Genomic DNA, 17,040 nt, shown 5'->3' with positions numbered 1-17,040 from the left:
TATAAAAAATTAAATTAATCAAATAATCATAATCACATTAATTTATTACACTTACCTTTTAAAAATTAGATATCTTTGTTTAAATTTTTTTTTGACAAATAAATGTTATAAACTAACGTGATTACGGTTATTAAATTAACCTAAGAGAGTGTTTGAGATGATCTAAATAAGTACATTTTTTATTTTTATAAAAAAATATAAAAAAATAAGAGATGTGATGTAACTCAAAAAAGATAAAATATAAAAAAATACACTTTTGTAGATTATGCCAAATAGTACCTAATTTTTTTTTGAATAATTTTAACGTTATGATCTAAAAAATGAATAATTTTAATTATTGAGGTGTGACACACGGACCGGTGGTCCCTATATGCCCAAATAACATTGTCTAGTCCACCGTGAGTTAAAGACAAATTGATTCTTGAATTTTATAATTGCACCCATAATGACATTATGTATCAATTTTTTATTTGTGACAAACTCAATTATATGAGATCTAATTTTTATTTTATTTTATTTTATTTTTTATGTTATAATGGGAGAATTGAGAGTGGGAAACATTATGGTGCACACTGCTCAAAGGGCGTGCATCATATGCAATTTACAATTAAAAAGAAAAATAACATAACTTCAATTTTATGAGTTGTAACTCAAAAAAAAGGTGTCATAATTAAATATAACATGAGGTATGACTAGAAAATTCAAGAGTCATAACTAAAAAAAAAAATAATAGTTATAACTAAAGAAGAAAATAATTAGCTTGTTTGGTTCCATTTTTCCAAAAACATTTTTCAGGAAATTCTACTTTCTTATTTTTCGTATTTTTTTTATTTTTACTGAATTTTTTTAAGCAATTTTTTTTTTTACTTTTTAGACACACTTAACATAAATATACCTAAAAAGTAAAAAAAATTATAAAAAAAAACTTTTAAAAATACAAAAAATACAAGAATTTAGTACATTTTTTGTATTTTTATGTATTTATTAATTTTTAAAAATATTTTTTTACAATTTTTTTACTTTTTGGATACATTTAAATAAGGTGCATCTAAAAAATAATTTTTTTTTAAAATTTAAAAAATATTCACTAAAAACAAAAAAATACGAAAACTAAAAAACTCAATTTTCAAAAAACTTAATCCAAAAAACTTAAACCAAACACACTGAATATAATTAAGGGCGTATATAATACAGTCTTTTTAATATATTAGAATTTCTCATTAATATTTAACATTTCTCAAGTAGAGTTATTATACTACTAGGTTAAAGATATAAAATAAAATGAAATATGTTTATTTATGCAATCCTATGATGGTATTAATTAATTGAGATTAAGAGAGTATTTGATTTGTGAAGAAAATATTTTAGCAAAAAAGTCAATTTAGTTTCTCTATTTTTTTACATAATTTTTTTTAATAAAAAATTAAAAACTACTAAGAAAAAGGCAAATTTCAAACAATTTTTTTTAAAAAAGGAACAAAAACCTTATGCAAGATTTTAAATTAGCAATCTCGCCACTGGTTCAGTTTTAGTTAAAAAGTCAAAAAGTTATTATAAATTGTTAAATCACTCTCTCTATTTTTCTACATATATTTTTATAAAAAGTCAAAAAGTTACCAAAATAACCTGTTTTCAAACGTAATCTAAATTGTGTTTAAATTTTAAATTTGTATTTTTTTAATTTTTGTTTTTAAACCTCTCTGCACGTAAATTCATGATCCAAATTGAGTAAAATGGTGCCAATAAAATTGGAACCATTTTTATTAGGGGTGAGCATGGTCTGGATTGGTTTGGATTGGGTTAAAACCAAGACCAATCCTTTATCTACGGTTTTTAAAATGTTGGAACCAATCCAATCCGTTTAAATCGTGGAACAAATCCAAACCAATCCATTTAAGCACGAATTAGATCGGTTTAGGACCATGAATTCACATAATTAAATAACAAAAAAAAATAAAATAATATATATAGAACATTTTAATTTTATAAAAATATAAACATAATATCATATTAATTTCACAATAGCAATATGTCTTTTCATAATAACGACATATTGTTCTAGAATTTAAACAACCGTAAGAAAATTAATTCCACCATAAGTATTTAGACCATTACAAATTAAAACTAAAAATCAATAAACAAAAGCAATAAAAGAAGATATTATATGGTTTTAGGTTTGAATTTAAGTTTTATATAAAATAAGAGAAGATATTATGCGGGATAGTGTATAATATAAATATAGGCTATTTGTATACGGTTTGGATCGGTTCCAATTCGGAATCGTGAGGTTTAATCTGGAACGGATCCATAGATTACGAATTTTTAATTTTTAATTTTTAAATTCGGCACCGAACTATAAATTTAAAAAATCAATGCAAACTTGCCGAATTAAACTGGATCGGATTAAATTACGGACTTTACGAATTTTTGCTCAGCCCTAATTTTTATACAATGACAATGATAGAGATTTCTAAAGAGAAAGCTCTAACATGAACTCTAATATGGATCCACCTATACCGAATATTTTTGTTCACACAACCAAACATGGCGTAATAAACGAAACTCAAGAATTACCAATCCAACCCAATACCCAAACCTTAAATCAAACACAGGAGCCTATATAAATCAAAGCAAGTCTCCGTTCTCCTTCCTTGCTTCACTCTCTCACACTGGCTATCAACCTCTTCCACACTCTAAAATCATTTCCATCTCAAATTTGATCCACTTGGCAGGTTAGTTGTGCTTCTCAAATTTGATCTTTTCATATCACTTTACATCAAACTTTTATATATCTGTTGTATATATATGAATTTATCTGATGGTTTTCTATGTAAATAGTTGAATCGTTACGTTCTTTGATCAATCTGTTGTCTTCGCTTATTTTTGAGTGAATCAACCAAGCCCAGTACTTGTTTCACGCTCAGATTTGTGAAGGTTTGATTTTTTGTTTTTGGGTCCAAAATTGATTGAATTCCATAGATTTTAAATTTTAGTGTATTTTCTTTTCTTTTCTTTGCTACTTTTCATCATCAACTGATGTGTGAAAATTCAAATTCGTGTTTATGCTTGTAAGTGATCTCAATTGATGAACCATTCACATAAAAATTGAGTTATCCTTGCCTTTTCCTTTTTTCCCCTTTTCTAATCTATTAATTTGAGTTGTGTTTGCCTTCACAATTGATAGATCTCAGTTGATGAACCATTCAGGTAAGTGTTGAACTTGTTTGTTTTTAGAAAGTCCGTGTGTTTGTGTCTGTTATTTACTCTTGGGTATGTTCTTTTGATTTGGTAGTTGGATTCAGCTCACCCAAATTGTACACTTTTTGAAACAAGATTCTGCAATTGCTTCATTCTAGAGGTGGCAAATGGGTGGATTTTGGGCAAGTAAAACAATACCCAAACCCACTCATTTAATGCACAGTTTTAAGCGGGTTTGTTGAATTGGATATGAGTTGAACAAATGAACCTGATCAACCTATTTATTTTAGTAGATTGTTTTTTAATAGCTGATGGTGTTGGTTTTTGCGGCGGCAGCTATGATGGTAATGGTGGAGTGGCGGTGGCATGAGTTGTCAAATCTAGTTATGAATTGTGCATTATATTTTTTTTTTGAATTGCACATTTTATCAACACTTTTTAAAATAGGTAGAAAAATAATTATAGTTATAGAAAAACCAAATATTTTGTGAGAATAAAATATTAAACAATGTACAATTCTTAAAATTGCAGAAGTAAGGTTCCTTAAATTAAAGATATGCATGCATCAATAATTGATGCATATAAATTGCATAGCGAAGTTAAATCATATGTAATAAAAAATATAGCATTTTAGTACATTATTAAATTCTCAAATGAAATTTACGTTCAAATATCATTAATTGCGTAATATATTTTATACATTGTGTTCGCTCTCAAATTGTTGTTATATTTTATTTACAACTTTCAAGTTTCTAAATAGCTTGTCTTGTCCATGGTAGAAATTTTTAAACTTTAATCATGTAAGTACGCATAAATCAATAAAACTAGATACTTAATAACATACAAGTAGTAATTTTTCAAAACGTTACACAAAATATAAAATAAATATACTTTTCTCATAAAAAGAATATTCCTTTTTAATAATTTAACAAAAATTTCTGAAAATATTAATTTATGTCAAATAAGTTCCATTATTTTTTTCAAAATTGCTAAAGAATTTTAAGGATTCATGTAATATATGTATCCCGCCATGTATCACGTATCGTATATGTATCATGAGATACATTTAATTTAAGATTCGTATCGATGATAGTATCGATTTACCTCTAAAAAGTATTGAATCGTAAAATATGTATCGTGAATCGTAAGATATTGACAACACTTTACCCATGCCCAACCCATTTAAGTATAATTTTAATTGGGTTTGCAAGATGCAACTCATTTGAAACCAATTATAAATTTGGATGGATTTAAATGGGTATAATTAGGTGCATTTTTAGGTTGAGTTTGCTACCTCTACTTCATTGCTAGGAAATATATCCATTATCTACTAAAAATTATATATGCGTTTCGAAGTTCCCACTGCCATGAGTTCTTAATCTATCCTTTATTGTTTTCCTAAAGCGATCTTTTTGTTCCCTGTACCACATTGATCTTGTGTGGACATTTTTTTAAGTAAACGGATTATTTGTAGTATTTGGGATTCTAATTTGGAAAATTTGCATGAAATGGATATAGCAGGAAGGATTACTATGCATAATGCATAGTTTTTTCTTTTACCTTCTTTCTTTTGATTGCCAATTTATAATGTTTGATTGATTTACTCAAAAAGTTATTATTGTTGTCATTGCTTACTTCCATAACTTTTTTTGGGCCTGTTATTTCTTTATCTTTGTTTCTAGTGTTATGCTAATTAACTATTAAGAACATATTATTGCATTAGTTGGTTTTTTATATTATTAATTATTTATGTCCTAATATTTCTTGCTAAACATTATGTTTGGTCTTCTAATAGCACCTAACTAATCCCCTTGGTCATTTGTATTTCCCTATCTTGTGGGCTACGTTTGATTCTCGGACAGGATTAGGCGGAATAAATTATCCCAGGATTACAATTTTGGGATGACCTATCATGAAGAGATTTTTGAAATTTTGCAACAAAAGTTTTATGTTGAGATCAATTGTCTCATCCTAAGAGGCACAAACATGAACCCAATGCAAACACGCCGACACATAAATTTTCAAAATATATAGGGTACCACACGTGGGGGAAACGTGCAAAATATATGGTTTTATGTCTTTACTATAATATGTCATATGCATGAATATTTAAGTCAAATATAATTTTTAAAGTCGAAAGGAGGAGAATATGTATAAATTTACATTATTTTTTTTTTTTATCATTTGATTTTAAGTTATTTAATTTAGACTTGTAATGTGTTTCATGTGTGTCTAAGTGTTGGGAAGTGTTTGGTGAATGTCGTGTTGGTGGCGAACATGACGTTACCTTCTTGGAAGTGTCTGTGCCTCTTAGGTCTCCTCCCTTCCTGTGGAACAAAATAATCCTGCATATGCAAGATAAAAGACTCCGAGGTAATTACTTAATCCGGGTCAGAAAGTTTGAACCAAATGTCCCTGTTGCTTAATCTCACATTGAAAGAGGGAATAATTGACCTCACCATTCCCAATGTGAGAGCCGATGCCGAGAACGACAGTAACTACAGATCTTGAAGCCACCCCTTGGGCTTAGGTTCTTTTGTTTTCTTTTTTCTTTTCCTGGTGCTCAATGACTTTGGAGAATTATGTAAGGCCGAGTAGCCTATCAATGTACTTGACTTTTTCAAGCAATGGAACTCCTTTGTTTGCCAACACTTGTCTTTATATCTCCCATGCTTGAAAATGGTTGAATTTTTGTTAAGTTCTTACTGCCACTTAGTAATGCGATCATTATCACCGTCGTGGGACCTTGTCACCGTGGTTGTTAAAATCACGATCCGGATCATGCGATCCGGATCGTACGATCCTACTTTGCCAAAACGATCCAGATCGTTGTAGGATCGATATTATAACAGGATCGCAAGTAGGATCGTGTAGGATCGCATAGGATCGTATGGGATCGTATAGGATCGTAGGTAGGATCGCAAGTAGGATTGTAGATTTTATAATTTTTCACCTTATTTTTAATATGTATCATTTTAATTTTAATTTTTATCTTTTTTTTAATAGAAAGTAGGATCTTACGATCCTCGATCCGATCCTACGATTTGATCCACCAGACCTTCTCACCGATCCTACGTAGGATCCCGATTTTAACAACCTTGCTTGTCACTACTTCTTGCCTTTCAATGTCCCCTCTAATGTGAGCATTATCTTGGTCAATGCCCCCTTGTAAAAATTTATGTATTATTGATTGATGTTTATTGATTTCTATTACAATGATTCATGATTCCTATATATAGAAGAGGGTGAGTGTGTAGTAGGTAAGGAGTAGGTGAAGTGGAGGTGGTAGTGGTGTAGTGGGTTAGGTTTAGTGGAGTAGGTGAGGTGGTAGTGGTGTAGTGGGTTAGGTTTAGTGGAGTAGGTTTAAGTGGGTGAAGTTGGTGATAGGTTTTAACAGCCCCCCGCAAACTCAAGGGGGATAGGAACTAACCAACTTGAGTTTGGAGAGAGTTACAAAACAAGAAAATACATAAAAATAAAAGAGGATCGGTGACACTGTATGGTCGTGTCAGACCATTGGTGAAGACACTGGATGGTGGTGTCATAACGTTGTAGAGGACACTGTATGGGGGTGTCATAACCATGTAGAGGACACTGTATGGTGGTGTCATAACGGTGTAGAGGACACTGGATGGCGGTGTCAGACCGATGTAGAAGACAGTTTATGGGGTCATGTCGGACCGTTGTAGCAGACAATGTTGTGACAGTTGTGGTGACAGTTTACGGAGTCTTGCTGGACCCTTGTAGAAACTAACCGGAATCAATGTCGGGACAGTTTACAGAGTCTTGTCGGACCCCTAAAAAGTCGCACCCTCAAAAGGTGTGCCCAATCTTTCAAAAGGCGTGCCATCAAAAGTTGCGCCCTCAAAAGGCGCGCCTACTTCATCAAAAGTCGTGCCCGACAGAAAGCGTCGAGCCATCAAAAGGTGAGCCGGAGATGCGGCGAGGCACGTGAGCGACAGAGTGGCGTGTCGGCCGCGTCGTCAGTGTCGATATAAACCAATGCGGAGGCTGTGCTTGAGGCAGAAGCGAAGACAAAAAAACCTGGGAAAAAACTTCTGAAAAACTCTTCATTTTCTGAGAGAGATATTCGTTTTTCTGAGAGATTGCCTCTAAGAGCTGCAAATCTTGAAACACTCCCCTTCCGAACATTATCAGTCTGAAATTGCTATTTCGCTGAAACACTCAGCAACCCAAAAAACATGGCCTCTTCTTCCCGTTCAGCTACCCAGAATATGGCCTCTTCATCCCGTGGTCTACTCACTCTCTTTCCCGACCTCAACGAGTCAACAAGAGAGATAACTGGTGCGGAGGCCCGTGAACCTCAACCAAACACCTCTGGTTTTGCTCCGTTGAACTTTCCGATGCGGTCGGTGGAGCAAAGAATGGCAGTGCAGTCGGATGTGGAGGCCAATCAGTATACATTGAAGTCATGTGTGGAAACCATGACTGCGGTTACAAATTTGTCGAACCGGCTGCAGAGTAGGACAAATGAGGTGCAGCAGTTAAACGCCCAACTGGCTCTACTCCAACGCATGTATAAGGATGCGCGAGCAGAGTTAAGTGTGCTAAAGGCGGAAAATAAGGAGCTGAAGCGGAAGGTGACCGTGATGTTCCGATTTGGAGGTCCACCGTATGCTGTAGTGGAGGAGCAGGGAGGAGGCAACTTGCTTGGTGGTCTAGGAAGCACGGAGGCAACACCGGCAAGGACCACCCAGGACGGAGGCAAGAAGAAAAGACCGGCGGCTGAGTAGAGAAGAAAAATCTCACTGTGGGTGTGGTAGTTTTGTTTTTGTTTGTGTGTTTTTTTTTTTTTTTTTTTTTTGATGTAAAAGTGTGATCGGGGTTGATCCCCTGATATGAATAAAATGACAAGGTTGTGGAATGTTGTTGGTGTTATTTTGTGGTGTTGTTTTGTTTAATAAGAAAAATAAAATAAAAGAAAATAATGGATAAAGAAAATAGAGAAAAATATTTGTGGATGGGTGATAAGAAAAACAACAGTGTGATTTTTTTTTTTTTTTTTTTTGGTGGAATATAAAATAAATAATAATAAGAGAATGGAAAACGGGTGATGCTTACTAACAAGGGATAGGGAAAATATATTATAATAAAATATATATATATATATATATTAAAATAAAAGAAAAGGGTGAAAGAACGTGGATGAAATAAATTAAGAGAAAGGAGAGATATGATTAAAGTGGGTTTGAAAATGGGAAAAGATGAGAGAGAGGGAGATAGAGTGGGTGCATGATGATGATGTTGGGTCCATGGAGAGAGAGAGAGAGGGATGTCCAAGAAGCTTGTGCTTTTGATAGTTACACATTACCCAAACTGTATGTGAAGATGTATGTTACTGTCTTACACTTCTGCAGGCTTGGTATTCTTTGTGGGGCACTTGCAACACGTGACATTGAAAATTGTATTCGAAAATGATGACATCTCCAACATGAAACGTCTTGGAAGCAGCCCAGGCCTTGTAATCAATATTCCCAATGATGGTTCAACCAGCGGAGTCCCCAACCTTGTACACTGCTGCCATTGAAACCTTCAAGCCAGCAAACATGGCTACCAACAACAGAGCCACAGCTCTACACCCCACACCCAAATCCATGGCTAAGAGAGAGAGAGCAAATCGGGAAAAAAAAACAGCAGTGACGAGCAGAAAAGCAGCGCCAGAAACGCCAACGACGACAACGAGTAAGAGTACAACCACGGATATGTGAGAGGCGAGGTGAACGGCGATAGAGGCTAGACGATGATGCGGGTGCCGCCGCCGACATAGCGGAGGAGGGGTGTAAGAAAATGTTGAAGAAGTCAAGGTATGTGTAGAAAATAAGCGGAATAGGTTGAGGTCCGGCGGGCGGCCAAGGCGAGGTTGCCGCCCGCCGGTGAAGCGAGAAATACTAAGGTCTTAACCTTGCTCTGATACCATGTAAAAATTTATGTATTATTGATTGATGTTTATTGATTTCTATTACAATGATTCATGATTCCTATATATAGAAGAGGGTGAGTGTGTAGTAGGTAAGGAGTAGGTGAAGTGGAGGTGGTAGTGGTGTAGTGGGTTAGGTTTAGTGGAGTAGGTGAGGTGGTAGTGGTGTAGTGGGTTAGGTTTAGTGGAGTAGGTTTAAGTGGGTGAAGTAGGTGATAGGTTTTAACACCCCTAATGCAAGTATTATCTTGGTTCAGAGAACTAGTCCTTTCGTTGTACAGTAAATGCCTCCTAACATGGGATTTTACTTCGGTACAAGAACCTAGTCCCTTCTTTAACCATCTCAGGTCGTCCAAGTACTCAACAGATTAAGGCTATCCTAGATACCTTGGGTGCACCAAACTCAAGGTCTCCGCGACCTCAGTCCAGGCTTTTTGTCTTGCTCCTTCCCAAAAGAACTTTCTAACACAACGTTGCTGGCCAAAGCGTGCCTCACCTTCTCGGTGATCCTAGATTGTGCACCTAGCTATGGGATATTTCCTTTAACTAGGCCTTTTTCATCCTTACAACTTCAGTCATTAGGCCTGATTACGTAGTTGACTGGTTGTGCTGTTTATGATTTCTTGTTTTATTTAGGATTAGTCCTATTTAAAATATCAGATGTTTTCTTATCTTATGTTGAACAGTTTCTATTTTCCACGGACTGTCTATTTCTTTGCTTTTATTGTTTTAATTTTTAAGTTTCTATCATGTTGTCCTGCTAAATTTAACTTCCAATTGGATGCTCGAAACCGAATAGAATATAATATAAACTGAAAAAGTTGTGCCTTTAACTAGAGATCTGCCCAAATTCATAAGAATCTATTGTTTGGGTGAAAACTGCCATTTAAAATTTTGTGTTAACTAGGTGAAATTTGGTTAAATTATTTGTAATTTCAGCCAAACTTGGTTGAGAAGTGTAATATAATTAAAATTCAAATTAATCGGAATCTGCGACTGGATTGGCAGTGTGTGCATTTCTGTGAGCATGTTCACTTCAACCATGTTAAATTAATGAAAGCTAGAAAGCAAGTTTTGGAACTTATGATTCAAGCAATCAACATTTGAAATAAGGGACCACAAATTTACTCTTGTTATGTGAACTGTTGTCGGTCACTGCTTTGCGGAATAGTCTAAGTTTGGGTTGTCAAGTGTGAGAAACCTGGTCTGAGGCTAAGGGTAGCCACCTTAAGTTTTATACCAAAAGTTAGGTCTGTATTTAGTTTACCCCTTCCAGACTCCTGCATGGATGGGATCACCTGGAATGCTGGAATGGAGGATCATGATTAATTGTTCTAGGAAAATAATATGTTGCCAACCCCACAATACCAAACTGTATAGAAGCACTCTTTGTTCATACTTCATATTTCAAATATTCAATAACTGAAAAAACTCCATCTTAAAATCCTTGAGACCATTATGCGAACAGAAATGATAAGAGAATCTAGGTCTATCCATATCCAAGGTTACTATCTGTTAAAGTTGCCAAATACTCCTAACAACAATCCTAATTGAAAAGCAGGTTGGGGTTTTTGGGTTCTTCAACTATGCTAATGTTGTATGTGATGATGAGAAAAATTAACCTGTCTGTTCTTGAGAGGGATGGTGCTGAAAGGCCATGTAAGATGAGATAATATGAACATTTTGGAAATACATTGTTTGACTGTTTGGTTTGTAATGTGCCAACACTTCGAAAAAATATTTTCAAAACCAAATACTGAACTTTATAATTAAAAATGCCAGATTACAATCTCTAATGATAAAAAATTATCAAGTTGCTTGCATTCTATGGCCTGGGCACTGCTCTGCCTCTAAATCTTAAAGTCTGTATGCTCCAACCCTGGCCACCAAGGTTACCATATGGTCCTTCTCAGTTTGGGCTCAGCTTCCCATCTGTTGGGGTTTTCTTACTTCTTACGACCTTCATGAGAACCAAATCTCTAATCTCGAGTTCCTGAGATTACACTCTTTTATTGTAAGCTTGGGTCAAGCTTTGCCGAGTCTTAATTCCTGGAAGTCCAACCTCCAATGGAATCACTGCCTCGGTTTCATATGCCATTGCAAAGGGTGTTTCACTTTTTGATCTCCTCCGTGTCGTCTGATAGGCTAATAGAACAATTGGCTACTCATCAGCCCCCTTTCCCTAGCATCCTCTAGTCTCTTTTTGATCCCATCTAGAATTGTCTTCTTTGAGGCCTCGGTCTGTTCCTTTCTCAGGGAAAGGAGGATGCAAGAAGTAGTTCTTGATACCCAATCCAACATAGAAGTTCTTGACCAACTTCTCGTTGAACTGAATGCCATTATCTGCAATGATTGCAGGTTTCCCTGGTCAAATAATGGAAAAACCTTGTTTCCTATATTTTTGCAAAAGTCAAATGTGGTAGGTATAACAGTCATAAGAATGGATTAACTTTTAAGGTTTGAATTATAATGTTGGTGTTGATTCAGCTTATTTATATTTCTCTTATAGATGTTTGGTTTGCATTAGGTTGAATTGGACATTACAGGAAAAAAGTGAATTATAATCTGTAGTTTTGGATATTTGACTAAATATTTTGTGAACAGGCGGAATGGGTTCAGAGGGAAGTGAGAATGAAATGGTGGTAACTCAAATTAGTGTTGGTGGCTTTGGTAATTATGTCACTGCAAAAATGCTCTTTGATTACTTTGAAGATCAGACTGGAGGTGTTTGGAGGTGTAGACTGAAGACTTCATCAACCCCTCCCGAATCATACCCAAATTTTTTAATCGACACTGCTGATATCCAAAGAAAGGATGATAATCATCAGGTGGAACCCCATGCATTTTTGCATTTTATTTCTCCTGATTCAGCAAAGTTAGCACTTGATGCGGCAGGGCGTGGTGAGCTTGTACTGATGAAGAATCATTTGAAGGTTAGTTTGGGGCCTGATAATCCACATAGCATGAACCAGAGGAGGAGGAATACAGTTCCTCATAAGTTATCTGATGTGCGTCTTGAGATCGGCATCTTGGTTAGCCGAGATGAATTCTTTGTTGGTTGGAGAGGACCTCTTACTGGGGTTGATTTTGTTGTGGACCCATTTAATGAGACATGCGAATTCCTTTTCACGAGGGATACTGTTTTCTCTTTAAAAAACTCGAACAAACATTCAGTAATGAAATGCAACTTTAAGGTTGAGTTCTTGGTGAGAGACATCAATGAGATAAAACAATATGCCGACATGTCTTCCTTGATTGTTGTTATGCAACTGGCTTCATCTCCTTCAGTTCATTATAGAACTGCGGATTATGATATTGAAGAATCGGTTCCATTTGATTTGTTGGATGATGATGATCCTTGGATTCGTACGACAGATTTTACACCCAGTGGGGCCATTGGTAGGTGTAATACTTATCGAATTTCAATTCCACCTCGTTGTGGCGTGAAGCTGAGAAAGGCCATGGGCTATTTTAGGGACCGAAGAGTACCAGATGAGAGCCCCAAACAACAGCTTAGGATACTTGATGAACCTGATTTTGGAAAACCCATGTCAGATCCTTTCTTTTGTATCAAATCCGAGAAAGAACTAACTTTTAAAGAATTGTTTTTGGTGAATGCAGTCATGCACAAAGGCATAATTAATCAGCACCTGTTGTCAGACAAGATTTTTGATTTGCTTAGAAGCCAAACAGAGGAGGTAAATTTAGCTGCACTGAAGCACATATGTTCTTACAAGCGGCCTGTGTTTGATGCCTACTGGAGGCTGAAACTTGTCCAAGAGTGGTTGCTGAAAAACCCTAAGCTTCTTAAGAGCCTTACAAAATTGGATGATGTTGTTGAAGTCAGAAGGCTGGTTATTACTCCAACCAAAGCTTACTGTCTTCCACCAACAGTTGAACTTTCCAACAGGGTTATCAGGAATTACAAAGAAGTTGCTGATCGGTTTTTAAGGGTTACCTTCATGGATGAAGGCATGCAAACACTTAATTCCAACGTTCTTCACAATTATGTTGCTTCTATCGTGAAAGACATCACCTCATATTCTGCCCCCCAGAAAACTGCAGTGTTCCAAAGGATAAAGAGTATTGTAAGTGGCGGGTTTAAATTATGTGGTCGAAGGTACTCATTTTTGGCCTTTTCATCTAATCAATTGAGGGGTCAGTCTGCCTGGTTTTTTGCTGAAGACAAGGATATCAGCGTGCTTAATATAAAAGATTGGATGGGCAAGTTCACAGACACGAATGTTGCAAAGTGTGCTGCTAGGATGGGACAGTGCTTCTCATCCACTTACGCCACGATTGAAGTTCCACACAAGGAGGTTAACTTTAAGCTGCGCGATGTTAAGAGAAATGGGTATGTTTTCTCAGATGGTATTGGTAAGATGACACCCGACCTTGCAATGGAAGTGGCAGAGAGATTGCAATTGTGTGTGAACCCACCATGTGCTTATCAGATTAGATATGCTGGTTGCAAAGGGGTTATTGCCTGTTGGCCTGGAAAGAATGAAAAGATTCGGCTTTCCTTGAGGGAAAGTATGAATAAGTTTGAGTCGAAGCACGCAATTCTTGAAATCTGTTCTTGGACTAGATTCCAGCCTGGATTCCTGAACCGGCAGATAATTACATTACTTTCTGCTTTGAATGTTCCAGATGAAATATTCTGGACAATGCAGGAGTCTATGATTTCTAAACTAGATAAGATGCTTAAAGATGCAGATGTGGCGTTTGATGTTCTTACCACATCATGTGCTGAGCAAGGAAATGTAGGAGCAATGATGTTAAGTGCGGGTTTCAATCCTCAAAATGAACCTCATCTCCGAGGCATGTTAACTTGTATAAGAGCTGCACAGCTCTGGGGGCTGAGAGAAAAATCTAGGATATTTGTTCATTCAGGAAGGTGGTTGATGGGATGCCTAGACGAGCTGGCGGTACTCGAACAAGGTCAATGCTTTATCCAAGTATCGACTCCTTCCCTGGAAAATTGTTTTGTGAACCATGGCTCTAGGTTTTCCAAGCCAAAGAAAAATGTTCAAGTAATTAAGGGTATTGTTGTTATAGCAAAGAACCCATGTCTTCACCCAGGAGACATACGAATCTTGGAAGCAGTAGATGCCCCTGGGTTGCATCATCTTGTTGATTGCGTTGTTTTCCCTCAAAAGGGAGATAGACCACATACAAATGAAGCATCCGGAAGTGACCTTGATGGTGATCTCTATTTTGCCACGTGGGATGAAAACCTCATTCCGCCTAGTAAGAGTAGCTATCCACCAATGGACTATGAACCAGGAGATGTTAAAAAATTGCCTCGGCCAGTTAATCAAAAGGTAATTTTCTACTTCTCTTTTTTAATATATATATTTTTTCACTATTATTATTATCTAGTGTTAGATATGATACATCCCTCAAGATATCACTAGGTCAATGCGTCTCTTTCCTCAAGACTGGTTTAAGGGTGGGGTACCCTAAGCGTGGATGAGCCAAGTAATCCTTGAATCTCTTTACTTTACTATCCAAGCCACATACTTCTAGTGATACCAAGTGAGGGGGTTCCTGGATCTTGATGGAAGTGCCTTGAGTCATGTAGGAGATAACTTGTTAGAGAATGAGAAACAAGATATAAGGGTCCCATGGTCTGGTGGAGGACCCCTTGGCTAAACCAAGGGGCGTTGAGCCGGGTCACTACTAAATAGGGGTGGCCAAGCGGAGATGCCTTGGCCCAGTCAAGTGGTGCTCTGGACAACACTTTGGTGTGCCTTTTGCTTTGACTCATCTTGTGGTGCCATGACCTCAAGCTATGGAGCCAAACGCATTAGCTAACCAAGTCACTGTACTTGGTTTTACATGTGCCCATTTAAGGTAGGCTCATGACTCCAATGGCTTATTTAGGAGATAATTTGACACCGAGATGGCTTGCCATGTGGCGGTAGGGGTGATCCATCCATTTTGGGATCCTTAGTCAAAATCTCAAACTAAGGACTTTTAATATGGCTAATCCAATTAACGTTTCTCATGATATAATTGATCTTAGTTAGGATTTTACCGATTTTAATTTTGAGAAACTTCTTTCTGTTGAAGAAATTATTACAGGTATTGTTAATTTTATTTTGTAGGCAATGTATTTAGTAAGAAAATAATCTAGCTTTTTTAAACATAATTTAGTATGACAATTAGAGTATGTTTTCTTTTCCTTCTATTTTTATAATTTGTTATTTGAAACTTTTAATTTTGAAATAGATATAAACCATCTCAATATCATATAAAATGTCATGTTTTAAAAAAAATTCAAAGTAGCAAGGACATTTGACACGACACATAAGGCTTTACTTTTTGTTTGGTCGCATTTGAATTTTGCCGCCTAGAGAAACAATCTAGTTTTGGGCTTTGCCAATTTGGGGCCTTACTAAGGGCCACAATTAAGGTTCTTTACCAAATAGAAAAGTATATTCATTACGGGTCTAAAATATGTAGGGATCTTCTCAGATATGGGGGGCAACTAAAGCAGTTGCCCGACTACCCTAATAGTTGGGCCGCCCCTGTGTGGCGGTAGTTATTCAGACATCCACATTGTGCTATATGAGGGTTAGTCGTTCAGGAAAAAGATGTGAGGATGGTGTGTGAAGAACTACTCTCTGACTATATTTATGTTTTTTTTATTTATTTACAGGACATAATCGATTTCTTTACTAGAAACATAGTGAACGAGAATTTGGGTGCAATATGCAATGCCCATGTGGTTCATGCAGACTGCAGTGAAGACGGAGCACAGGATGAGAAGTGCCTGACACTGGCAGAGAAAGCTGCCACAGCTGTTGATTTTCCCAAAACTGGAAAGATTGTGACCATGCCATCTGAACTGAAACCAAAAATGTATCCTGACTTCATGGGCAAAGAAGCGTATCGGTCGTACAAGTCAAAAAAAATTTTGGGCAGACTCTATCGTAAAATCACAGATGCTTATGATGAAGATGTGGAAGCATATCCAGAGCAAACATTTGTTCCTGAAAGCATTCCCTATGATGGTGATCTTGAGATTCCAGGATCCCTGGATTTCATTGCTGATGCGTGGGAGCACAAGTGCTCTTATGATGGGCAGTTGAATGGTCTTCTTGGACAGTATAAAGTGGTTAGGGAAGAGGAGATTGTAACTGGCCACATATGGTCCATGCCAAAGTACCATAGCCGGAAGCGAGGAGATTTGCAAGAGAAGCTCAAGCATGCTTACAATTCCCTTCGTAAAGAGTTCAGGCAAGCTTTTGAGAAAATGGGCTCAGATTTCGATCACCTCTCCAATGATGCTAAGAATACAATGTATGAACGCAAGGCTTCAGCGTGGTACCAAGTCGCTTACCATCCTAGTTGGGTGAAGAAGTCAATTGAGTTACACGACAGTGATGGTTCTGGGAAGATGGTGATGTTGAGCTTTTCTTGGATTGCTGCTGATTACCTTGCTCGGATCAAAATTAGGCGTCGGGAAATGGGTAATCTTGATACTACTAAGCCAATTAATTCTCTTGCGAAGTACCTTGCTGATCGAGATGCGATTGGTAATTGAAGCTGTTTGACAGCTTCTTGTTGGTTGTTTTCGAGTTTCTTGGCTGCAAGGCCGCTCTGCCATTGTTGAAAGTCTGTGTCGTTCCGATTTCAAGATCACTGCTAGTGTTAATGTCAGTGTCACCTTTGAGAAGGGTTTCTTTGGGTTTTTAGTTTCTTTGTTTGTGTGGTGTGTTTGGTTTGGGTTTTTAGTTTCAATGTACCTAAAAAAACAAAAACAGTGTCATGACTGTTGTTAAGCTTGCTTTTGATAAATGTCATTGTCTCTCTTTGTGCTTTGTTTGTTAACAGAAATGATCTTCATTGTTGAATGTTCTTGGTTTGTATATAAGTTGGATCTGTATTATCCTGTC

The 17,040-nt window shown here is 36.4% G+C and overlaps 1 protein-coding gene across 1 annotated transcript; it reads left to right on the top strand.

Moving 5' to 3' along the window:
- Nucleotides 1-2,472: 2,472 nt before the first annotated feature.
- On the top strand, nucleotides 2,473-17,040 carry LOC114289082 (RNA-dependent RNA polymerase 6). The gene is made up of 3 exons (XM_028232723.2): nucleotides 2,473-2,732; nucleotides 11,741-14,460; nucleotides 15,801-17,040. The coding sequence occupies exons 2-3, from the start codon at nucleotides 11,746-11,748 to the stop codon at nucleotides 16,686-16,688; spliced, it is 3,603 nt and encodes a 1,200-aa protein (XP_028088524.2). The 5' UTR covers nucleotides 2,473-2,732; nucleotides 11,741-11,745; the 3' UTR covers nucleotides 16,689-17,040.

The sequence above is a fragment of the Camellia sinensis genome, chromosome 11, assembly GCF_055761805.1.
Source record: "Camellia sinensis isolate YWXY chromosome 11, ASM5576180v1, whole genome shotgun sequence".
NCBI classification, from domain to species: Eukaryota; Viridiplantae; Streptophyta; class Magnoliopsida; order Ericales; family Theaceae; genus Camellia; species Camellia sinensis.
Note: the sequence above shows the minus strand (reverse complement) of the source record. Positions and strands in the feature narration are given on the sequence as shown.